Source organism: Quercus robur, chromosome 3 (genome assembly GCF_932294415.1).
Source record: "Quercus robur chromosome 3, dhQueRobu3.1, whole genome shotgun sequence".
NCBI classification, from domain to species: domain Eukaryota; kingdom Viridiplantae; phylum Streptophyta; class Magnoliopsida; order Fagales; family Fagaceae; genus Quercus; species Quercus robur.
Genome location: NC_065536.1, coordinates 66,030,319 through 66,055,921, shown reverse-complemented (window position 1 = coordinate 66,055,921; position 25,603 = coordinate 66,030,319). Strand labels below are relative to the sequence as shown.

Genomic DNA, 25,603 nt, shown 5'->3' with positions numbered 1-25,603 from the left:
CTCATCATTTTGCCAACATTAAATAGTGCCAGTAGTCATTTTTATATGCATAATATGTTGTTAATCAAATCTTGAAATACCACAGACGAGGGGATTCTATTGAACTTGTGTATCTTAGACTTCCAAGTTCCAATATAATGATTGGCAATGTAATAAGTTGTTTCACTTTTATCTTTTCAATTAAGAGAAAAGGGGGTTGGAGGGGGGTGGGGGGAGTCATGCACAGATGTGGAGTCAATAATAAAAGCAGTAATCTGTAAAATTATTCTTTTAATAAGTGGACGTGGGGGAAAAGATTGGTGTTGTTTTTAACAAATCTTGTTGATACAAGTATTAGCAGTTCTGTTGCCACAATATGAAGTGGATTCACATTCACTTGCTGTAAAGAAAAAATAAAAGAACAATTTATAAGTTTCTTATCTAAATTCTGCACAGGTGTATTTTCCTAGTAACAACATTGTTTACCCAATTTGAAATTATGCGGTTGAATATGGATGTAAATAAACTATAATCAAATTTGAAACTAAGGTCAAACTTTTGGAGTTTGTTAACTAATTACCTCCTTATGCATCACATATATGGTTTTAGCTATCCTCATCATTTGTTGTAATGTATGACAGATATTCACCTAACATAAAGGAGATAAAGGTGCTGGACAAGAAGAAAGTGAGAAGGGCCAAGCTTTACTATCTCAGGGACAAAATGAATGCACTTAAGAAGCAATAGTTGATAGCCAGTTGGAGATCAAAAATATTTTTCAAGAAAAATGGTAGGTTTGTTAACAATGTGATTTTGTTTTCTATTTATTAAGTCAGCTTTAGCCACAGGATCTTGTTAAATGTTGAGGTCTGTGGAAGAAATGAGTGCTTCAAAGAAATACTGAGGAAATTGGCAATGCTGATAAATTTTTAATGTTCACAGCTATGTACTGGGGTTAAGCAATGTTATGAATCTGTGCATCTTTTTAAAGGGTGCAGTGCTGGTGTTTCTGTACCAAATATAAAACGGACATCGTTGCCATGGGTCTGCTGTACTATTGATGGTTCTTAATAGAGGCAGTGGGGGGAAGAGCAAATAAATTGATCTATGCTGATATGTCTGTGATCATTAGCTTGATTTCCTCATTAAGGTGGAAATACATGTTTGGTAGGTTGGTGTGCAATTTGGAAGTTACCCTATGCAGCAAATTTTTTCATGGTTATGCACTATGACTATGATTTGAATTATTTTTGCAAAATCATGCGATTATTCAAGTTAGGGCATGCTTGGAACGAATGGAGATGAAAGGAGAGGAGAGTAGAGAGGAAGATGTTCAGTATATGCTAAAATTTAGTACATTCCGGTCACCTTTCCCTTTTCCCCCATCTCCCTTTGTCCCAACATAGTATTAGGCTTAACTTTATGAGCTTTGCTAAAGACACCGAAAACTTAAACAAAAAATTTCATACCAATCTCACAGTTTACTTCACTTGGATCTACCACAATGCACAAGTAGTGAAAAGGTCTGAAATTTTTCTATGATTTCAGTGATATAGACTTTTCTCTTCATTTAATCGTGGGATTTTCTCAGACTGTTTATAGTTGTTCTTTATTTTTATTTTTTTGGGCCAGAAAATAAAAGAGATGTGTTATATATGGAACATGTTCTCTTTTTTCTTGAGCCAGTGAAATTTTTCATTGGCTTGGTTTCAACGTTTGGCTTGGAAGTGGAAGTTTTATCTTATTTCAGGTGGTTCTCTCAAGTACTTCCTGTACCCCTTAAAATAATTCAAGGGTTTCATGTTTTTTGTTTGACAGATGATACAGAGAATCTTGATTGAAATTGTTGAACTTTTTAACAAGTTAGGCCTCTAGTTGAAAATAATTCAAGGGTTTCATGTTTTTTTGTTTGACAGATGATACAGAGAATCTTGATTGAAATTGTTGAACTTTGTAACAAGTTAGGCCTCTAGTTGAAACTTAACTTTCTTTGATCATATCATATGTTGAGCAGAATCAAATCTATTTAACCACTACTCACTAATCAAGCTTATAACATACGCACTTGCATCCATGCGGATTAGAATCTTTGTAGTGTAATTTCTACCATAAAATTCTTAAATAGTGATTATGAATCATATAAATTTTGTCACAGATTATTAATAAATAGATGCGAAAATAATAATGGATCAAACATTTACCCTTAAAATTTATGAACTCTCATCCATACACAGATTAACGCCTATGTAGTATTAATTCCACTAAATTACTTCAATAAAACTTCAATGAGAATACATATATAATAATAACTTCAGGAACCTTGAAGTAATTATCCTAATTAGTGGCACCCGTTACACAATCAACACATTAACCACTAAAGGTTATCAACATATTGTAATTATCCCTTTAAAAAAAAATACAACTTGGATTTATAGGATTTGTATGCTTTTCAAAAGCAAACTGTTGAATTGCACCAAGCTGAGATTTGATCTAGCTTGTAATTCGTTTATAATGATGATCTTTCTTTTCTTTGTCATATAAAAAACTGATTCACGCCGCAGATAACGCAGCAAGTTTTTTTGTGTGTGTTTATATGTGAAGAAAATTCCGTATTCCATTTTTTGATTTTTCTCCTTTCTTAGACTTTCGTGTGTGATTTTTAGGCAGCTGATCCCTCCATTCTCTTGCACTGAAATTGACAAAAAAGTGAACAAAACTTTGAATCGAATAACACAAATTTGTCTGTATGTGACCCACAAATTGAACAAACTAGGGGCCTTCTATGAGGTAGGTAGTGCATCATTTGTGATAAGGACCTGTACAGTACCAAATTGGGAAGACAACAAAAATTATATTTCATATTCCACATGTAGGGACACAAAATCTTCAACGGCCCAGCGACGATGTTGGGCTTGCACCCGGAAGGTCCCTCATAATAGTATTTGTAGAGAGTGGGGTTAAAAGGCCAGCGTTGGATCACAGGATGACATTTCGGGCCGGACTTTAGATAAACCAACATGAGATAAAGCTTTGGGCTGGATATTCAGACCCTTCAATCTTGTATTTAGGAGGATCTGGCTCCTCGGATCGTGTCCGAGGAGCGATGGTGTTGTCCCCGGTTGCCCGTTGGAGGGTTTTTAGGTGGTGTCCGGCGTATATTCTCCAGACATTCTCTTTCATCAAGTCTTTTTTCAGAAGCTCCATGGGACCCCCCCTCTTTGGTCACATAACATTCTCTTTTATACTAACCTACGTTCGTTGTCCTTCGTCCACGTGTAGGGTCGATCTCTCCTGGACAGATATCTGTCCCATCAGTCTAGTCCAAAAATTGCTGGAGATGATCCATAAAGCCTAAGATCCCGGCTCTGTTAGGGGCAGTGTCATGTCAGGGAAGGGTATTAAAGACAACTTCCCCAGGATATTTTCTGATCTTTCTAGTGTACTCGTGTTTCATTCCTATCCCTGAGATTTTGGGCCTGCCGAGGACGAAACCGTCCTCGGCTATGTCTTCGGGCTATTTCTATGTTTCCTAGTTTCGAGCTTGGGCCCTGGCCTCCTTCAGTTTAAGACCGGTGGGCTTCCTATAAGCGTGTGGGCCGGACCCATAAATTATTGGACCCCACATTAGCCCCTCAAAATCCTGCTGTCCAACATCATGGTAGGGCAGGTGGATTTTGATGATGTCAAGCCCTTATTGCCGTTCACTTTCTTCGGATCTTGATCAACTCTGGCGACTCTTCCCCTCCACAAGGAACGCACCAGTCTACGAGGCGTTTTTCCTGGATTTACGCACGTTGCCGTTATGCTGCGTGGTTATCTGCAACGTGTCTTTAATGCCTTCCCATTTACGAGGCTTCCCAGATGCGACGGTTACTGATGGTGTGGGAGGATGAAGCGGCGCGTTATACTCTGGATTCCCCTGGGGATCTGAGCGCGTTGCATACCCCCTTCTTCGTTCCCTATATAAAGAGAGAAGAATGAGGGTGACACTCTCATATCTGAATCCCTCACGTTCTTCTCAGAATCCACTTCCTCCATCCGGTTACTCCCTATTCCATAATACTTCTCTCATAGTAATCCACCATGAACAGATCTTTCTTTTCCCAGAAATACCATGTCCTGATAAAACTTGAGATGGCCCGGTCGGGGCAAGGATGGCGGAGGCTTAAGATTTGCCTCCCCATTCTTTTAGCCAAAATCCGAAGCAGGGACTCGTCACACCCCATTTCTGGTGTGACTGAGTCGAAAACCTCCCTTGTCATCTCCATCCGCTCTCTCATGAGCATACCTAATATGGCTCCCCTTCTCCCTCTTTTGCTCCTTTTACTTTCTTTTCATTGCTTCCCTCTTCTTCTCCTCCTTCCCGCTCATGTCCTCCATCTTCTTTTTCCCTTGCATTCTTCAGTGACAAGAGCTTGCTGAAGTGCTTCCATGTCTTCTAATTCTTCTTCCTTCTCCTTCATTATTTTTGTATAAGGATCTTCTCCTGATATGAACAGTTCTGAGGCATAGATTTCAGAGAGACTTTGAAGGCGAGTTCAGAAGACACTTGATGGTTTACTTATTTGTGTTACGGATGTTGTTACTGTTTTAGCAGCTCAATTTTTTTTGTATAGGCTTGTTTAAGCCCTTCCTTGTATGTTGTAACAATTTTTCATATTAATAAAAGTGATTGTTACTCTATTTCGTATGTTTTGTCTATATATTTTAACAAATGTGAAAGCGCTGCTCGGCATAATAGTATAGCATTTGAATCAATAATAACTAAGGCCAAGGTAATCGTTCCTAAAAAGATGCCACGATAACTTTAACAAAATTATTATTCAACATGGCAATCCGACCAGTGAGGAATGAGACTTATCTTAAAATTGGCCGTGATGTGTATTAAATGCTCCGATAAGATGTGAGAAGTAGCTATCCGAGGACGTGTTACCCACCGGATGAATGGCCTTTTTAGGTTGACGATCATTAGGTTGTTCTGCTATTTTCATGATACGCGAGACTTAACCCTTTCCAGTATTTAAGCCGAGAAATTTCTTCATTCGGGCAGTTGATTTCCCAATCAGCCTGAGTCCGAGGACTTTGCAAAACCTGGGTTTTGTTCAAGACTTATGCGTTTTATCCTATGTACTTGACTTTTTCCCTTTAGGCTTGAGTCCGAGACTTGGGTCTTTATCGGTACTAGGTTTTCCCTTTTAGCTTGGATCCGAGGACCATGCAAGCCTTAGGTTCTGTCCGAGACCGATGTCTGCACCAGTACTTGGTTTTCCCTTTTAGCTTGAGTCCGAGGACCATGCAAGCCTTAGGTTCTGTCCGAGACCGATGTCTGCACCAGTACTTGGTTTTCCCTTTTAGCTTGAGTCCGAGGACCATGCAAGCCTTAGGTTCTATCCGAGACCGATGTCTGCACCAGTACTTGGTTTTCCCTTTTAGCTTGAGTCCGAGGACCATGCAAGCCTTAGGTTCTGTCCGAGACCGATGTCTGCACCAGTACTTGGTTTTCCCTTTTAGCTTGAGTCCGAGGACCATGCAAGCCTTAGGTTCTGTCCAAGACTTTGAGTTCAGATTTTCCCTTTCATTGAGCATTTCCCGAGGTGCCAAACAGGGTGTCAATGGGCCTTCACGCAAAGCGGGCCTGGGTCGCGAATTCAATGAGCCCGCGGATTAAGAGATATTTCTGCAACCTCTGGCCATGCAGTACTTTTCTGACGCCCCAAAGATCGAGGCGCGCCTTTACGAGGCTCCTTCAGTCTTTTGGCTGCAGTTGACGTTGGAAGTTGAGCCAAGACCACTTTGTTTGTAGCGCTCCTTGGGACGCCGCGTGAGTTGACTGCCACTATCTTGTCTTTTCAAATAAATAGGAGGGAGAGAGGGCTACTTTATATATACACCCAGCCTTTTAGTTTTCTCCCGCATCACGCTTCCCATACCCGGAGCTCTCCTTTCTTGGCATAACATGTCGAAAGCGAGGGTTGGGAAGAAAGAACTTCCTCCGCCGCAGGAGCGCCATGTCTTCATGAGGCTTATAACAGTAAGGTATGGGCACAAGAAGCACAAGTTCAGGAGAGTACTCCATCTCCACCGAGGGGGAAAGGAATCTTCCCCTCTTTTAGTCAAAATCCGAAGCAGGTTCTGTCCATGCCAGAGTTTTGGTGCGGCAGAAGAAGGGTTTTCCTCCATCAGCGCCTCTGCTTTGCGGTAGGCGTATATTTAGAGAAAGCCCCACCACCTCCAACTCCCTGCACCTTTTCTTCGACGGTGTCAGGTTCAAGTTGGGTCTTTTTGGCTGCCTGAGTTATGGGTAGGTAAGGGTGCGGGGGAAGAATAAGGTCTCGGAGCTGTAGCCAACCTTTCCTCCAACATACCTCCTCGGCTTTCTCCAGCTTTCTTGTATTTTTTTTTTTTTTTTTTTTTTTTTTTTTTTTTTTCTTGTGTAGTAAGCTCTGACGTAGGCTGACTCCAGCTTTTCGTTTGTACACTGTACTATTTCTTCATCGTAATGAAAATGGAAATTGATTTACATGTTTTAAGCGTTGATCTAGTGGGCCACACAACTTTGTGAACGAATGTGCTCCATGTATGTGTTGCTTTGAGAATATTTGTGATAAAGCTACTTTGAAGCATAATCTAATCAACTCTCATCTGACAGCACTATCAAGAATTATATCGATAACTTGTAATAAATCAAACTTAAGAAACTAACAGGGATATCAGTTGGATATTCTGTGATAAGCGCGTGAATATCGTCCAAGGCTGATGATTTATAAATATTCCATCCGAGCAATCGACTGGGAGTTAGGGAACTCTGATGGCGCCTTTGTGTACTTGGTTTCCCCACAGGCTTGGGTCCGAGGACCATGCAAGGCCTTGGTTCTGTCCATTACTTGTAAGATCTCTTTTTTGTACTTGGTTTCCCCACAGGCTTGGGTCCGAGGACCATGCAAGGCCTTGGTTCTGTCCATTACTTGTAAGATCTCTTTTTTTGTACTTGGTTTCCCCATAGGCTTGGGTCCGAGGACCATGCAAGGCCTTGGTTCTGTCCATTACTTGTAAGATCTCTTTTTTTGTACTTGGTTTCCCCACAGGCTTGGGTCCGAGGACCATGCAAGGCCTTGGTTCTGTCCATTACTTGTAAGATCTCTTTTTTGTACTTGGTTTCCCCACAGGCTTGGGTCCGAGGACCATGCAAGGCCTTGGTTCTGTCCATTACTTGTAAGATCTCTTTTTTTTGTACTTGGTTTCCCCACAGGCTTGGGTCCGAGGACCATGCAAGGCCTTGGTTCTGTCCATTACTTGTAAGATCTCTTTTTTGTACTTGGTTTCCCCACAGGCTTGGGTCCGAGGACCATGCAAGGCCTTGGTTCTGTCCATTACTTGTAAGATCTCTTTTTTGTACTTGGTTTCCTCACAGGCTTGGGTCCGAGGACCATGCAAGGCCTTGGTTCTGTCCATTACTTGTAAGATCTCTTTTTTGTACTTGGTTTCCCCACAGGCTTGGGTCCAAGGACCATGCAAGGCCTTGGTTCTGTCCATTACTTGTAAGATCTCTTTTTTTTGTACTTGGTTTCCCCACAGGCTTGGGTCCGAGGACCATGCAAGGCCTTGGTTCTGTCCATTACTTGTAAGATCTTTTTTTTGTACTTGGTTTCCCCACAGGCTTGGGTCCGAGGACCATGCAAGGCCTTGGTTCTGTCCATTACTTGTAAGATCTCTTTTTTGTACTTGGTTTCCCCACAGGCTTGGGTCCGAGGACCATGCAAGGCCTTGATTCTGTCCATTACTTGTAAGATCTCTTTTTTTTGTACTTGGTTTCCCCACAGGCTTGGGTCCGAGGACCATGCAAGGCCTTGGTTCTGTCCATTACTCGCTGGAGATCAGCCCCTAGACCATGGCGGGGGGGGGATTTGGCCTGAAGCCGGAAGCCCCTAGAGCTGTCCGCGCTGTTGACATTGCAGGGCGTAGCCCCTAGCAAAAATTCGGGTCGGAGCAACGACGGCATGTCGCCGGAGATGGAGGGAATCCCACAAACCTCAGCTGGCTAGAGAGTTGACTCAAACACCTCCTACGCCAACGCGCAAGCCTTTTCCCACAGACGGCGCCAATTGTAGGGACACAAAATCTTCAACGGCCCAGCGACGATGTTGGGCTTGCACGCGGAAGGTCCCTCACAATAGTATTTGTAGAGAGTGGGGTTAAAAGGCCAGCGTTGGATCACAGGATGACATTTCGGGCCGGACTTTAGATGAACCAACATGAGATAAAGCTTTGGGCTGGATATTCAGACCCTTCAATCTTGTATTTAGGAGGATCTGGCTCCTCGGATCGTGTCCGAGGAGCGATGGTGTTGTCCCCGGTTGCCCGTCGGAGGGTTTTTAGGTGGTGTCCGGCGTATATTCTCCAGACATTCTCTTTCATCAAGTCTTTTTTCAGAAGCTCCATGGGACCCCCCTCTTTGGTCACATAACATTCTCTTTTATACTAGCCTACGTTCGTTGTCCTTCGTCCACGTGTAGGGTCGATCTCTCCTGGACAGATATCTGTCCCATCAGTCTAGTCCAAAAATTGCTGGAGATGATCCATAAAGCCTAAGATCCCGGCTCTGTTAGGGGCAGTGTCATGTCAGGGAAGGGTATTAAAGACAACTTCCCCAGGATATTTTCTGATCTTTCTAGCGTACTCGTGTTTCATTCCTATCCCTGAGATTTTGGGCCTGCCGAGGACGAAACCGTCCTCGGCTATGTCTTCGGGCTATTTCTATGTTTCCTAGTTTCGAGCTTGGGCCCTGGCCTCCTTCAGTTTAAGACCGGTGGGCTTCCTATAAGCGTGTGGGCCGGACCCATAAATTATTGGACCCCACACCACAATTTAGGGGTGAGTTTTTATTTCGATTCTAAATTTTAATAGATTTTGAATCAAGCCCTACACATTTAAAAAACTTTCTTTGTGTGTGTGATTACAACAAGTGAGGAAAATTATTTGAATTGAGGTTCTCTCTATAGAAATTAGACAATGTCACTAAGTCATAAGGTTATTGACAAAGTCTTATAAAACTTAATTGCAAATATTGCATTAGTTTTAATTTCTCCATGTTGTAAAAGCTTTTTAAAGAAGTGACAGTCATAAACAACTTCAAAAATGGTCATAAGATGATAAGAGATTCAACAAGATTTTCTAACAAAAGAGACTCAAACAATTATTTATTTAATTTCATTTACTTGATCCAAGCCTTTTCCGATTCCACAAATGGTGAGTAATAAATAAATCCTAGAAGTACAAAACTATAACTTGCTCTATTGTGGACCAGTTTCATTAAATGGAATTTAAGAATTGAAGTCTTTCAAAGCCGCAAAACATAAATTCAGGCATATGTGGAGAAATGGTAAGATTCACACGATGGACAAGTGACGTGGTCCATTAAATTATTAAAAGACTCATACCTGTTTAAAATTATTAAGTTAGAAAAAAATTTTAAACAGAAACTAATTACTGACTCAGCAATTTTAAACAAATAAGAATTTTTTAATGAAATGGTGGACAAATAACATAGTCCACCAGAAAACTGTATAATTTCTCGCATGTTGTTGTAGTTGCCATTGCCCTAATGTCTTTTTTAAATAAATAAAAAAATATATAAAAAAAAAAAAATTGATAGGCATTGCCTTAATGTCAATATGGCATTAAATTAATTCGGATGTGTGATGTGAGAGTGATGCCATTGTATGACTTATTTGAATGGTTTACCTTGGGAGTTGGGAATCACAATATACCGCTTATCCTGACAGCCTGATACTAACGTAGTACATAGTAATTTAATATGATACATAGTACATACAATTTTTTAAGCAAATGGTACAATACTTCTTTTAATTTGCAATAATTTTATTTTATAAGATATGTAGGTGTATTTAGATATTGTTTATTTTGTTAAAGTTGAAAAATTATTATTGAAAGTACTGTAGATAAAGGTAAAAATTAATTAAAATAATATAATGAGGCCCATAAATAGTGTCAAAAAGTATATTTAAGCTTACAAATAATAGCAAAAATAAACTAAATAATGAAATAATTTTAATTTTTTATTTCAATCCAAACGCACACATAAAATATACAGAGAATTGAATAGTTAATCAATACGTAAGATATAGAATTACAATATCCCAATTTATTTAATGAATAGTTAAGTAGTGGGTTACTTTATTAACGTTTTACCGTATAAACTAAAATGTCTATCTCCGCATTATCTTCCTTGAGAAAGAGATATCATAAAGTCACCAATATGGAGAAAAGTTGAATGTGAAATTACTAGTATGAACAAAGTTTTCCTTCGGATTATTATGTGACAATTCATAAACTATTAATATGTGTTAAATTACATGACTTATTAAATATGACATAAGACTAAACCTTCGTTTGGATAGCATTTGCATTTTCTCACAGTTGGCATTTAGCGTTTTTGTGTGTCCCATGCATTGTTTATGGGACCTGAAAATATGGATTTCAACAAATTTTTATTTAAAATTAAGTTCCACAGCATTATTCACATATTTAAAATTATTTTGCTATAGTATTTTTAGTTTTCAACAATAAGATGTATTCAAACAGACCCTAAAAGAACACATGAATAATTATTTGAATCGTTTCACAGCTAATTGGAGAAATTTTTGCCGAAAGCAATTTGGAGGCCAACCATTATTATGATGTTTTGCTTCTCTTTTAAGTTATGATAATAAGAACTCGTTTGGTTATTAAAGATAGTCTGGTTATTTCTCAAAAAAAAAAAAAAAAAATAGTTTGGTTATCATGAAAACAGAAAGAAAAAAAAATGATGTAATGACAAATCATCAATGCTGTGATAGGACGAAATTTTTTTTTTTTTTTTTCATGGGATGGAATGATAAAATTGCTAGTTTTAATCAAATTAAGTATTATAAGATTTGAACCTTTCGTAACGATTGCATAGTACGCATAGGTAATAATAAACAATATTTACGGGTTATCATGTTACACAGTTATGTACAGTGAGAATTATTCATTATGAATAAAATTTCAGAAAAAGTCTAAGATTACAAAAATTTTCATAATTTATTATTACAACTGTGATATGATAGAGTGTAATTGATGAAAAAATAATAATAAATCCATATATAAATGATGACTAGCCACTCACGGTTTATCTTGTCCTAAAACTACTCTAAAATATTATGCAAAAATCATAAATTCTTTGAACTGTTGAGATTCCGTGGGTAAGGACACAAGCGGGCCTTTAAATTTAAAGCCTCCTTTATAATCAATTTATTAGTGGTAATGAACTTGTAGTGTCTCTTTACCAAAAAAAAAAAAAATCTTGTAGTGTCTAACACGTCTCCCAAATAATATCTATAAACTATAGTTTTTTTTTTTTAATGAATATAAACTATAGTATTATGAATTTGCATGAATATAATTCCTATAATATTGTTCAACCATACCATCATGCATCATTGAACTCAATTTATTCCAATTTAAATTCTCTAAAATGTTGTGCATATACTATTTTCTATTTTGTTATGGCTTTCATCTCACTCAATCCCTCTGTCCATGTGGACCAGAGCAACTTTTCTGCCATTTAAAGCTTTCTATACACCTTTTCATGATTAATATTTAAAATAAACATTGACATTTTATGAGAAACCCGGAAAACTTTTTTATGTGTATTTATGTTTGAGTTGCTTTGCATTTCAGAAAAGTGTTTTGTCGGTGCACTATTATTATAATCTCTTGGTTGGTAAAATACTATAGTTTTGGCATTAGTATTTTTCTTTCTTTCACCCTTAGATTAGAAATGAAAAAGAAACAAGTGAATCATTTTCATAACAAAAGAGAAAGTTGAATATAGAAAAATAAGCTAGGCATGGTAAAACACTTTCTTTATGATTTTTTTTTTTTTTGAGCTTATTATACTTAGAAAAATAAATTAGTCAAGACTTATACTCCGATTGTTTTGACATTAACTTTTTTTTAAAAAGTTATTTCATTTTTTTTATGGTTGGTTGCCACCTTAAAATAAGTTAGAAATTTATATCTTAACTTATCTTATTTAGTTTGGCGTGAGATAGAAATGTTTTCCGTAAAATTTTTATCAAAAAACAACTTTATCTCATGCCAAGTTAAGTAAAAAAAAGTCAATAAATAATTTTACTCTGATCTTTTTTTTTTATGATATTACCAATTATTAAAAAAATGTGAAAAATTATTTCACATAAGGTTCTACATCAAAACAAATTATATATAAAAGAGTAAGGCTTTAAAAGCTAAGAGCCCGTTTGGTCATGAAGTTCAAAAATTGTTGTTTAAAATGATGTGATTCTGTGTTTTTAGTGTTTATAAAACAAAAAAATGTGTTTGGTACCATGATTTAAATAACATGTTTCAGTGTTCAAAAAACATAAAAATGTGTTTGGTATGTGTGTGTTTGATTTTAAAAAAAGCTGACACATGTACAAAATATCAATTTTTTTTAAAAAAAAAAATTCAGGAGAGAGAATACATCTTATATTCCTGTTGCTCCTCTGTGTTTGTTCCTTCTTGTTCCCTTCTTTTCTCTGAGAGCAAAAAACGAAACCCACGCTCTTCATCTCTATCGACGCAGCCCCTTGATCCATGGCTGGACTTCACGTTCCTCGGATCTCCTTTCCACCTTTAGCACTCCAAGACCCAGTAATGAATCGAGCAAGGGGTTAATGTGAGCAAGGGGTAGAAGACGCTTGTTGGGATGGAATTATAATTCTGAGCAAGGGGTTAATGTGATTGATTAAGGTTGGTGATGTGGTGTAAGCTGAGTGTGTAGAAGACACTTTTGGATGGGTCGGGAGGATTTTTAATGGCGTTGGGTTGAGTAATCAACGGCATGGTGATCTGTTGTGAGGGAGAGACCTTTGACTACGGTCAGATAGGTCGGTGAGGGGAGTTATGGCGGTGGGTGAGATTAATGCCGCTAGGTTAAGCTTTGACTGTGTGGGTGAGATGAGATCTTGGTAGGTGTAGATGGATTTGGTGCTCAGAGGGTAGAGGATATCTATGAGAGGAAGAGAGGAGACAATACACAGAGATGTCTGACAATGTGGGTCCATACAGTGTTCAAAATAATTACCTAATTGCCACTGAACACTAGTGTTTGTTGTTTTAAAACAAGCCGGAGGTGATTTCAAAACCATCATTTTGAAAACCGGATTTTGAACAATGTTTTCCAAACAATCCTGAACACAAATGGATGACCAAACGCATTTTGTTTTTGTTTTTGGACACTAGTGTTCAATGTTTAAACACTAAACATTAATGTTTAAAATGGATGACCAAACGGCCTCTAACCTCTTAAATAAACTAAGAAAAGTAGTCAAACATTTTAGACTTTTATAGATTATGCAAAATTGTGTATTTCATCACCCATTAAAGTCTTCTTGAGCTTTTAAAGTAATTTGGTCTTTAAAAGTTAGAGTCCTATTTATTCATTATGAAATGAGTGAATTGAAAATTTTCATACCATCAAAAGTCTAAACTATCATTAAAAAAATAAAAAGTGTTATATCCACAACATTTTTACAACAAATTCTAGGTAACAGATTGTTCTAGGTTTTTAAGTTGAACTCATCACTAAAATTACTTTCTTACCCACCAGTAATAACTTGTAACAAATAATTTGTTGTGAAAGTGTTGTAAAAATTAATTTTGTGGATGTAGCATTTCTCTTTAAAAAAAATATGAGTTAATGTTCCTTAATTTAAGTGTTAGTAATGTAGTTACTCAAAAAAAAGTTTTTTTTTTTTTAAAGAGTTTCAACCTATGGTGTCCGCTCTTAATAATAGCTCTTTTTCATCAAATTAAGATATCAATCAGTTTTTGGTGTAGGCGAGAATTGAACTTTAAATCTCTTATTCAACCATCAAAAACTTTACCAGTTGAGCTAACTGAAAAAAAAAAAAAGTGTTAGTAATGTCTCTTCTAAAAAAAAATATATGAGTCAATATTTCTTAATTTAAGTGCTTGTAATGTCTTTCTCAAAAAAAAAAAAAAAAAAAGAAAGTGCTTGTAATGTCTCTCCTTAAAAAAAAAGAAAGTGTAAGTGATGTAATAAAATTCATTTAACTCAGTTAAAAAAAAAATTCATTTTAACTCGTTTTATAATAGAATGAGTATGATTATATGTAATATTATGGTCATTCAACGTCACAACACACATTTATTATTATTATTATTATTATCATCGTTTATTTTTAGTTTAATACATTTATGATTTTAACCATTCATTTATTATTATGAAATATATATTAAATAAAGTAATACCTTGTATTAATGGTTAACATTAACTAAGTATGGAGTGACATCTATTAAAAAAAAAAGAACTATATAAGTATGGTACATATATAAAAATGTGAGCAAGGTATAATTTTTCATGATATTAGGAATAAATTATTTCACGCAACTGATATATTTGATAATTACATATATCATATGCATCGAATAATTGTTACATGTTAAGAATTCTTTATTAATGTTATCTTAACAATTCTAAAGAATATCACACAAATCAATTATCCTTTCTTGCCTTAAAAAATGAAAAAAAAAAAAAAATCAATTATCCTTCCCTATTTAGAATTATGTATTTTTAAACAACAAACTAAAATTATGTAAGATTTAAAATTTATTCAATAAATTTTCACCATGAACTGTGAAATGACCGTTATGATTTTCATTTACAAATATTTTAAAAATAATTAAAAAAATTGTTATTCTAAACTAAAAATCAACTGGTTGGTGGTTAGTTGTAAGATCATGATTGGTGAGTGGCAAAATTGAAAACGTGTTGAACAGAATGGTCTAAATCTAAAGAAACGGTAGTGTGTTTTTATTTTTAATTTTTTTTAATTTTTTTATAATTTTTTAAGAAACAAGCACCTTGGTGGGGTATATATATGGAAGGCAAGGTCTTCCATTTTCCTCAGTCTTCTGCAGAAGAAAGAGATTTCTTTCCTTCATTTTTCTTCTGCATCATCAGATCTTCTATTTTTCTTTGCACAAAATCCAGTGATCATTAGAAAAGGTAATCCATTTTTCCCTATACTCAATTGGGTTGTGCTCTATTTGTGTTTAGCTGATGTGGGTTGTGCTTGATTTGGGTTATGAATTATGCTTTCAGTTTCTTTGTCAAATGCTTAAATTATGCATTTTTGGTTGTGGGTTTATTTTGTTTTTATGTTTTGGTGGGTTGAACTATTTGTTTATGGACAGATCTGCTGGTCTTGTCATGTTTTTAGTGTAGATCTGATCGATTGGGATTTTTGATTTTGTGGTATGTTATTTTTTGAGCTGTGAGAGACCCAAATCATATGAAATGAGCCTTTGCATTTCAATTGCATGTGTATAATACTGTAATCTCTTTTGCCTCTACTTGAAGTTCTGGATCTTCAACTTTTATAGTGCTATTCACTTTGGAGTCCATAGATCTGATTTCTATGTGTATGAGTCGATTTCAGTTTCAATTTTATCATTATAAAATGCAGAATTGACTCTCATTTTAATGAGTAATGCGATATCACTCTTGAACTGATCATGAATTTTGGTGTATATATGGTTCTCGTTTGATACAGCTTATTTTCAGCTTTTCGAAAATGATTTTGTTTTAAAAACTGTACCTTGAAAAAGGAAGCTTTAAAAAAGTTGAACTTTTATGATTAAAGATTGTTTGGGAATGATTGGTTAACTGTTTGGATGGTTTTTGTTCTCTTAAAATCTACCCCTGATTGTATGGTCAAGTATAGGAGTGATAGTTGCTTCAGACATCAAATGCTTAGAAATGTCTTATCTTTTAGGTATCATTCATTGGTCTGTTGAGGATCCATATCTGAATCCAAATTTTTTGGGACTTAAGACTTGGTTGTTGTTGTAGGCTGTTGAAAACAAACAAAAATGGTGAAGATTTGCTGCATTGGAGCTGGGTATGTCGGTGGGCCTACCATGGCTGTGATTGCACTTAAGTGCCCTGCAATTGAAGTAGCCGTGGTTGATATATCAGTATCACGAATTAATGCCTGGAACAGTGATACTCTTCCCATCTATGAGCCTGGCCTTGATGAAGTAGTGAAGCAGTGCAGAGGAAAGAACCTCTTCTTCTCCACTGATGTGGAGAAACATGTTTTCGAGGCTGATATAGTCTTTGTTTCAGTTAACACCCCTACCAAGACCCAGGGTCTTGGAGCTGGCAAAGCAGCTGATCTGACCTACTGGGAGAGCGCTGCTCGAATGATTGCTGACGTATCGAAATCTGACAAAATTGTGGTTGAGAAATCAACAGTCCCAGTGAAAACTGCTGAGGCAATAGAAAAGATCCTGACCCACAATAGCAAGAAGATCAACTTCCAAATCCTTTCCAACCCAGAATTTCTTGCCGAGGGAACTGCAATTAAAGACCTTTTCAATCCTGATAGAGTCCTCATTGGAGGTAGGGAGACCCCAGATGGGCAAAAGGCGATACAAGCATTGAAAGATGTTTATGCCCATTGGGTCCCTGTGGATCGTATAATTTGCACTAATCTTTGGTCTGCTGAGCTTTCTAAGCTTGCTGCCAATGCCTTCTTGGCACAGAGGATCTCTTCTGTGAATGCCATGTCAGCACTTTGTGAGGCAACCGGTGCAGATGTCACCCAAGTGTCCCATGCTGTTGGCAAGGACACAAGAATTGGTCCCAAGTTCTTGAATGCTAGTGTTGGTTTTGGTGGGTCTTGCTTCCAGAAGGACATCTTGAACTTGGTCTATATCTGTGAGTGCAATGGCCTTCCTGATGTAGCAAATTACTGGAAACAGGTTATTAAGGTGAATGACTACCAGAAGACAAGGTTTGTGAACCGCGTGGTTGCCTCAATGTTCAACACAGTCTCCGGTAAGAAGATTGCAATTCTGGGCTTTGCTTTCAAGAAGGACACTGGTGATACCAGGGAGACCCCAGCTATTGATGTGTGTAAAGGGCTGTTGGGGGACAAAGCTAAATTGAGCATATACGACCCACAGGTGACTGGGGATCAGATCCAGAGGGATCTTGCAATGAAGAAGTTTGATTGGGACCATCCAGTTCATCTTCAGCCACTGAGCCCTACTTCCGTCAAGGAAGTCAGTGTCGTTTGGGACGCTTACGAGGCAACTAAGGATGCACATGGTATCTGCATTATGACTGAGTGGGATGAGTTTAAGACGCTTGATTACCAGAAGATTTATGATAATATGCAGAAGCCTGCATTTGTGTTTGATGGCCGGAATATTGTGGATGTGGAGAAGCTGAGGGAAATTGGGTTTATCGTTTACTCCATTGGTAAGCCACTGGACCCATGGCTGAAGGACATGCCTGCCGTGGCATAAAAATGAGAAGCATAATTTCTGTTGGCTTGTGGTGAGCAGGGAATTAATTTGTGAGAGAGGATGCATCGTCCTACCAAATTTTACCTTTTTCTAGAGTTGGGTTTTATGTTCTCTTCCTTCTGTTTTATCCTTGATGGACTCGAAGACCCTGTAGTCTTTGAATCTGTCTTTAGCTAATAGAAAATTGGAATATGTTCTTTATTTGATATAATGTAATAAATCACAACTCAGGATTTTTTAATACCATTCTACCTATTTTAGCTGATATGATGGTAATTCTCTTTTGAATATCATCTATTTAAATTCTTGTGTGTGCTAGTTAAGTAGTTACACTCAATAAGTCTCATCTGCATTTCTTTTCCTTCAAATAAACTTTGACCCCCTAAAAAAAAACCCCCCTTTCTATGAGCAAAGTTCCAAAGATGATACTTTTACTTTTACTCAAGTAGTTGAGTAAGCTAGAGAATTTTCAGGACGTTTTTATTAAAACTTTTTCTTCATTTTCTGGTGCTTGGCAAGACGGAAAATGGAAGTTAACAGAAATGTTTTTTCGACAGACAAAAAATCCAGTAGAGTGGAAGTGCTTTTTGGCTCATTTTTAAGGGTAATTATTGGGTATTCTCGAAGTATTATAAATACGTACTCCCTTCTTACTTCCGAAATACCATAAATGCGTACTTACTTCTTTCCAATTTTTAAGGTCAAATAAACAAACACTACAAAACAAGTCAGTTTTTTAATATTTTCTGTTAACACAGATGGAGCATTAATTTGTCCATAAGGGGGAAGATGGGAGATTTTCAGGAAATGCCACACCATCACTGATTGCTTGTTTGGAACTTCTAGAATATGAAATGAGCTAAGCCCCCGAATAAAATTACATATGGGATGTATGTTTTGAGGCCTCAGGAGTTGACCAGTCACCCTACCTTCTTGCTGTTTACTGAAACCAGTCAAGTGGGCGAGTTGTATTAATGTACAATCCACATACAGAAACAGGAAAAAAAAATAATACCAAACCAAGCAAACACATAAACTGCCTCTTTCTGTGTGAGCACTAGCAAGAAATTGGGTAACTTGTCTTCCTCAGGAGTTGGTGAAGAACTGAATTTTGCCACCAGGTATCTACCTCTGGCCACTGCTCCAGTCTCTTCAGTTTTATGTGAATTCTTCTTGTTTCCTTCATCTGTTTAATGTTCATGAATAGAATATTAAAAATAAAAAAAATAAAAAATAAAAACCAAGAAGAAGAAGAGGTGGCTGCCCTAACTAAAGAGTTTGTTGGAAATGCCCTCTGATAAGTTAACTATGCATAAACCCTTCTTGGATCTCCTCTCTTCCTACTGGTGATTGCTAGAGGATTGGCACTTTTCATGTTGGCCTAGTCCCTGGTAGGACTTCGAGAAATGACACTATTAATGCCACGAATTAAAATAAGGGATAAAACTTAGATATGAATTCTTTAAGGATTACCTTAGATTCTCCAATTAAATTCAACCATATATATGGCTTATTAGCCAAGGTAGAACAACTAGCTTATTATCTTTAGCTAAACTTCTATGTGTATAGTTACACCTTTCAAGGTCACATGATTGATTTTAATTGGGAAACTTACGGTATAATACTTAAGAAATTGTATTTAAGTTTTACGATACCTAACTAATTGATTAAGGGAATTGTGATTTACTTAAAGTTAAAGCAACATTTCAGGCTTCAGATTGGCATACTTCATTTTTAAATTGACACATGAAGGAATTTTGTTTATTTTGTCCTGCCCAAATTAGTGTTTTCCTCATCAACAGTTCAAACTCCTCATTTGCTTCTTCAACTAGTGGAATTTGGAACACTGAAACCCAATTATTGTTAGTCCAAAGATAAGGAAGAGCTTTCTGTTATGAACTACTGTTAAGATGAGCAAGTACTTTGAAATCTCAGTTTGAATGATTTAATTATTCTCTCTGATATGTATTTTAGTCAATGTTAGTAATCTATGTTGCAACTTTACAACTCGATAGACAACAAACTAAGCCTTTTTCATTATTTGGGTTTCGTTTAATTGATTTGTTGATTCGCTGAAAGTGAGTAAAAGAACAGTTATATATAGAGAGGAAAAAAAAAAAAAAAAAAAAGCTTTAAAATTTTGATATGTTGTACTGTGCATTTGAGGGAAAAGCGAGGCCTTCTAGAAGGTCAATATTTCGCACGAGACTGGGTTTTGGAACATCATTGCTAGTCAATTTTAGACTACGGCAAAGTTGAAAACAAACAATGGGCTATGTTCTACCAAACAATGGGCCGTGTATGTGAAGACGAAGATAAACTTAGCTTCTGTTTTAAAGTTTATGCATAAGACTTCTGGTTAAAAATCATTTTGCCCCATCTATTAATAGAAAATTAAAAAAAAAAAAAGGAAATTGGGGAAAAAAAAAAGTTCCAATGTGCTTTGCTCTTTAAATCATCTTCTTTCACTCAAGCTTTCTCAACTTAAGTGTGTGAGTAAAGAGTAAGGTTGTGTGTTCAAAACTTACATGCTTGTTTAATAAACGAGTCTAACCCAAACAAAAAAAAATTAAAAAGTTCATGAATAGGCTTGTAAATATTGGCACTCAATACAAAACAAGCCGAGCCTAAACTTTTTTATGGGCTTAGTAATAAACTTGATTTGAGCTGGATAAATAAACACATATTTAACTAAGACTTTAATTAATTGGAAGTTTGGACCACTTTTCCAAACCAAATAGTCTTGATAATGTATTTATGTTGGATTTCAACCTTAAAAGTTTGACAATGAGCTCGTGTTTAGCTTGACTAATTAATCAAGCTGGGCCAAGCGAGTTCAAGCTTTTAGACTTTTTGATGAGATTAAGTTTGAATATTATTTATAGGCTTGATTTGAACTTGAGTCGAATTTGAACATTTTACTTTAGTTGTTGAACCAAGTTTAAACATTCACTACTTGACAAAATTCGGGTTATTTATATACTTAAAGAGCAGCTTAATGAATCAGAAAGTGAAAGAAAATACGTCATCATATTCATTGGATTTGAAAGGTGAAAATTGAAAATTAGCTTAGTTGGTAAAAAAGCATGTTTGTGATACACATATTAATTGAAAATCATATATAATTAATTAATAAAAATATAGTCTTTGATTTTGAGAATTAACTTATTTAGAAATTAAGAATACAATCGTCTACCAACCACTTCTTCCGAATCTCAAAAAAGTGAGTTTTATGCCACAAAAATTACTATATTTTATATTACATAGATTAAATATGACTAATATGAGTTACACCAAGAACTTATTTTGTTTGAATTTTTTTGTTAAATAAATATTTTATTGATCAACTAAAAACAGAGAACAACCAAAAGAATTGGGCTTGAGACTATCTCTATCCAAAGCCTAGACAATTCGAGACGATAAGAAGGAAAAGAGAATTAGCTCAGTTTATAACAAAAGGGTAGTCCATTGAGCTAAAAGATGGACAGTCACATTACTCTGTTTATACACAAAAGAAAAATTTACGATTGTGTTTGGCATTCACTGAAAAAGCCAGTTTTTTTACTATTCAACTTTTTTTTTCTACTATTTATAGGTTCCATTGTACTTTTAGTAATATTTATGGGTCCCACTATACTATTTCAGTTAGCTTTTAGATTTGCCTACAGTACTTTAGTAAAAAAATTTCAATTCCAGCTAAATAGACGGTTCTCAAAGTGAATGCTGCATTTAGAAAAGATATTAAGAATATCCCCCGTTATAGCTTTGCCGTGTGATTGGATAATCTTCAATTATCAGTTATTTAATTATTAGAAGGATTTGTTTATTCTTAATTTTTTTAATTAAAAAAAAAAGAAAAAAAGAAAAAGAAAAGAAGCTAGGTAAATGAGGACTTCATGGTAATTTCCAAAGGAGGCCGGTTTTGTCTATTATATAGGGGCCTGGCCAGTGAGTGCTATCGGGTATATGAACTAAACCCGGTTTTCTCAAATACTTCGAATTCGAACCGTCCCGTGTACGAACAAACAAAAAAATACACGTTTTCGTACATATTCTTCGATTTTCTTCGACATCGATCAATCGCAAACTACTTTCGATTCTCCTCTAGATCTAGCTCTGCTTTTCCTCTTATTTAACCTCAATAATCTTCGAATCAAATCCCTAATCTGTTTAATTCTTTCAATCCTCTATCGATTGATCCCCAAATCATCTCCACCCGTTGATTTTACTCAATTCTAGGGTTAGGGTTTCGATTCGGTCCCTTAGACCCCTCGAATCCTCTGAAGCTTTGTTCTTTCTTGTCTAATTTCGGGTTTCGTTCAATTCCCCTCTCTAATTCAGTCCTAATTTTGTAGGTATTCTCTCCCGGTTTGAATTTTCTAGGGTTTCGAATCGTTCGGTTTGGGTTTGTTCTTGTTTTCTGTAAATTTCAAGAGGGGTTTGATTGCTTTTCTGGTGCTTGATTGTTTCGTGCTATTTTTGTCCTTGATTTGGGGTTTTGATAGGCGATTCAGGTGCGTAATTGCTTCGTCTAGGGTTAGGGTTTCAGAAAAATTTGGGGGTTTTCTATTTGGTGGAATTAAATTGGGGATACGTATAGCCTTGTAGGGATATCATCTTTGGCGTGTGATTCAGTGAATATTTCATCCGAATTAAGGCTTCTAGGGTTTTGATTTTGATCTTCCTCTCTTCTCTTTCCTCTTTTGTGGTCCTTCGAAGTTTGAATTCAAGGAATTCGAGAGGTAAAAAGGAAATAATGTTGTTATGATTGTTACTGCATTGATAACCATATGTTTACTTATAAATGTCAATTTTTTAGTATTTAATTTATTTATATTGGGATTTTTACATGTTGGATTCCATTGCTAGCTATTTTTAATAGACATGATTGAATTTGAACTTCCATTCCATGATCATTATTTTTTATTGTCAGCACAAGACACCAATAGGACATTTTAATGTAGTTGGGATTCATTCCCCACCCATAAGGTAGTTTATCATTTGAGCTATTTAGAGCTCACTACCGCCAATAACTCTGTGGCATTGTTATATTGCTCAATTCTCTCCGTGTATAGAACTTGCATTCGTGTCCCCACTCCCCCCACCTGTTGTAAGAAAAAAAAAGGAACCCACTACAATTGTTCTCTTGTAGGTAGCTCACTTACTATTTCAATAAAGGACTACCTATTGAAACCTTTAATAACTGAAATGGGTAAATCAATTTGCTTATTATTATTGGTTTTCTCCATGTGTGTAGAAACTGTAAAACATGTAATAGTATCTGTATCTACAATCATAACTCATTGTTATCATTTTAGGAACATTTTTTTTCCTTGTTATGTATGTGTGTAAGCTCTAACAGAAAATTATACGTGGCTCTGTGCTTCATTCATTTTGAGGTTTTATATATACATATGCAAATAGATACAAACGCATACACACACACATCAGATACATTTGAATGATCTTCTTGATTGTTTTGCACCTTCAAATTTAACTCTTAGTTGTTCTTCTTTCAGGTTAACATGGGATTTAAAAGGTCTTTTGATGACGAGGAGTTCCCAGAGCTTCCTTGTAAGCACCCAAGGAAGCCTGATTATAGAAATACACGGACTCCATTTGCTGAACTTGTTCCTTGTAACAATGCCTACAATGCCCCACAAGAACCTATTTCTTCAGGTAAAAATAGGCGATCTGTAATCTTTTAGCTTGCACTGGCAAAGCTGGTATCATGTGCCATTAACCAGACTGAACCATCTTTATTTGCAAAATGTTTGTTGATGTTCAATATATTCTGCATAAAACAGGTGAGGTTGTGGATGGCTTTCATAAATTTCAGTGGCATGAGGAAAATGGAAAAGACACTGTTACTAAAGTTTCAAATTTAGGTGACAAGGATCTTGAGACTAATGAACCCTTGTCGTCGTTCTCCATCTGTTCTAATGAAGAAGATGATGGGTCTGGGGCATCAGCCTACTCATATCTTTCTCCAGAATATTTCGAAGTAGATTTCCCAAGGAGAACGTTAGTTCCATTTGAGGATGTCTCGTCTTCTTACTTGGATCGTTATCCTAGAAAACAAGTTCCTCTTGGTTCAGATCATCAAGCCAGTATTCCATTGTGGGGCAAGCATATAAATAAGAACAAGTTAGATCTGACAGAAAATTGTAATTCCAGCAGTAGCGATGGTGGCAGCAGTGAGGAGAAGCTGATGGGAACTTGTGTTATCCCAATGCCTGATATGTCAACAGACAAGGGCTACTATGCTGGATGTGGCAGGACAGCCTGTGACTGTCTGGATTCTGGCTCTGTTAGATGTGTTCGCCAGCATGTCAATGAAGCTCGGGAAGAACTAAGAAAAACCCTTGGGCATGATAAGTTTGTGAATTTGGGGTTTTCTGACATGGGAGAGGAGGTGGCACACAAATGGACTGAAGAAGAAGAGGAGATTTTTCATGAGGTTGTTTACTCCAATCCTGTATCCCTGTGTAGGAATTTTTGGAAGAAACTGTCATCGGTGTTTCCTTCTCGAAGCAAAAAGGAGCTTGTAAGCTATTATTTCAATGTGTTCATGCTTTGGAGACGTGCTGCTCAGAACAGATCTACTTTTCTGGACATAGACAGTGATGATGATGAATGGCATGGAAGTAATAGAGGCTCCCATGAGGTTGGGAATTCAGAAGAAGATGAAGACTCTGCTATTATCTCTCTTGCTGATCAAGATAATCAGGTAGATTCTTCTGAAGAAGATGATTGTAGTAGTGATGATGATGATGATGATAACGATGGTGATGATGATTGCAATGATGACAGTGGCAAGGGACATGGTAGAGAAGATGTCCTTGAAGAAGATGGTGGTGTGGATATTTTGCCAGAAGCACCAGTTTTGAAATTGCATGATGAGAACAAATTTGACCAGTTAGTTCAGCACATGGATAATACTCCTGGGAGTGATCAGGAGGATCTCTATGCCCAAGATGACTCATGCTTGTCATTTGATTGTCAAGCCAATATGAGTAGTTCCTGTGGTTCTGTTAACAATGGAGCTGCTTTACAGGTGCGTGGCATTAATAGTGAGCATGGAAAACGCAGTGAAGCCGATTGGTGTAGCGATGCGGGTCAATTCTATTTACTCGAGCCCTGTGATGCTAAAGTTTGGGATGCCAGGTGTACGTCAACTTCTTTAAAAAATTTTGATATTTTATCCCCATGGAACATGATCGAAGAGGTTTTTGGGGAAGGCACTTCGGATAACAAGAAGAGGGATGACTAAAAGGCATCAACTAGTGGCTCTTTGAGATAGTTGTATCAATTTCTTTGTACATATCTTATCTGGGTTTTTTTTACAAGGGCCAAAATTTTTGAGGCTTTGGCAGTTGTAACTGTCATGCAAGAACAGTTCTTCTAAAAGCCTTGGATATTCTGTTTTTCCATTTTCCTTGTGTACATTCTTTGGAAATCTCTTATTTATGAGCATATTAAAATGCTCTGGAGCAAACATGCTTTTTGTAAGTTGCTATGCTCTTGTATATTTAATATTTTATTCAGTTCCCACCATTTTATTGGGGTCGGAAACCAATTTAGCTCTCTCTAATTTCACATTGTAACTTTATATAACTTTAACCACAATTCCACCGCATATATCTATCATTGGCTGAGTACTGTGATCAACTGCCAGAAGCATTACATAAACTTTTACCATCAGAACAAATGCAGAGGTAAACATAGGACATAAGTCATGCTTCTGTAAGATGATCATAGTGCTCAGCCGGTTTAAATCTTCATATGGCTCAACTTTATATTGCAACTGGATAGCCAAATGTATGCAACACTAATACAACCTCAATTGCATCTCTCCCCCCCTTTTTTAAGCTTCTGAAGTTTAAAGGAAATGTGTAATCTTGCTCATCCTACCAACTACTAAGTTTTAAAGCTCTTTAAATTGAATTAACAAAGTAATGTCATGGCTCAAGCCTGCTTCAACAGTAAATTTAAGTGGACTGCTGTTTCACACTCTATCCGAGGTCTTCCCTGTCGAGATTAAAAAAATAAGAACTGATTACAACAACCAAAATAGAGGCAGAGTTCACTGCTCAGCCGGCACTTATTATGCCTTTGAAATGTGTCTGCATTGTTCGAAGTTCGAACAGGTATCTTCATTTATCAACACACCCTCTATCATGCGCTATGAATTGATTATAATAGCTTAATGAATATCTTATTCAAAGTCAATGCCTTC

General features: G+C 36.6%; 3 protein-coding genes across 8 annotated transcripts in view; all 3 read left to right on the top strand.

The window, feature by feature from the left end:
* LOC126718972 (uncharacterized) overlaps positions 1-1,095 on the top strand; it is a 32,916-nt gene extending 31,821 nt beyond the window's left edge. For 5 of the 6 annotated variants that reach the window (XM_050421408.1, XM_050421407.1, XM_050421405.1 and 2 more), the window contains one exon: positions 621-1,095. In XM_050421408.1, the coding sequence (XP_050277365.1) occupies positions 621-726 (106 nt within the window). In that variant the 3' untranslated portion in view covers positions 727-1,095. The remainder of the gene's footprint in view (positions 1-620) is intronic. The other variant, XM_050421404.1, reaches the window with a different exon arrangement.
* A 13,793-nt stretch (positions 1,096-14,888) lies between these two features.
* Positions 14,889-17,629, top strand: LOC126718968 (UDP-glucose 6-dehydrogenase 1-like). The gene is made up of 2 exons (XM_050421398.1): positions 14,889-15,055; positions 15,902-17,629. Exon 2 carries the CDS (start codon positions 15,922-15,924, stop codon positions 17,362-17,364), a length of 1,443 nt encoding a protein of 480 aa, XP_050277355.1. The 5' UTR covers positions 14,889-15,055; positions 15,902-15,921; the 3' UTR covers positions 17,365-17,629.
* Positions 17,630-21,330: 3,701 nt separating this feature from the next.
* On the top strand, positions 21,331-24,943 carry LOC126718967 (uncharacterized). Its single transcript, XM_050421397.1, has 3 exons — positions 21,331-22,106; positions 22,884-23,043; positions 23,172-24,943. Exons 2-3 carry the CDS (start codon positions 22,890-22,892, stop codon positions 24,635-24,637), a joined length of 1,620 nt encoding a protein of 539 aa, XP_050277354.1. The 5' UTR covers positions 21,331-22,106; positions 22,884-22,889; the 3' UTR covers positions 24,638-24,943.
* Positions 24,944-25,603: the final 660 nt, after the last annotated feature.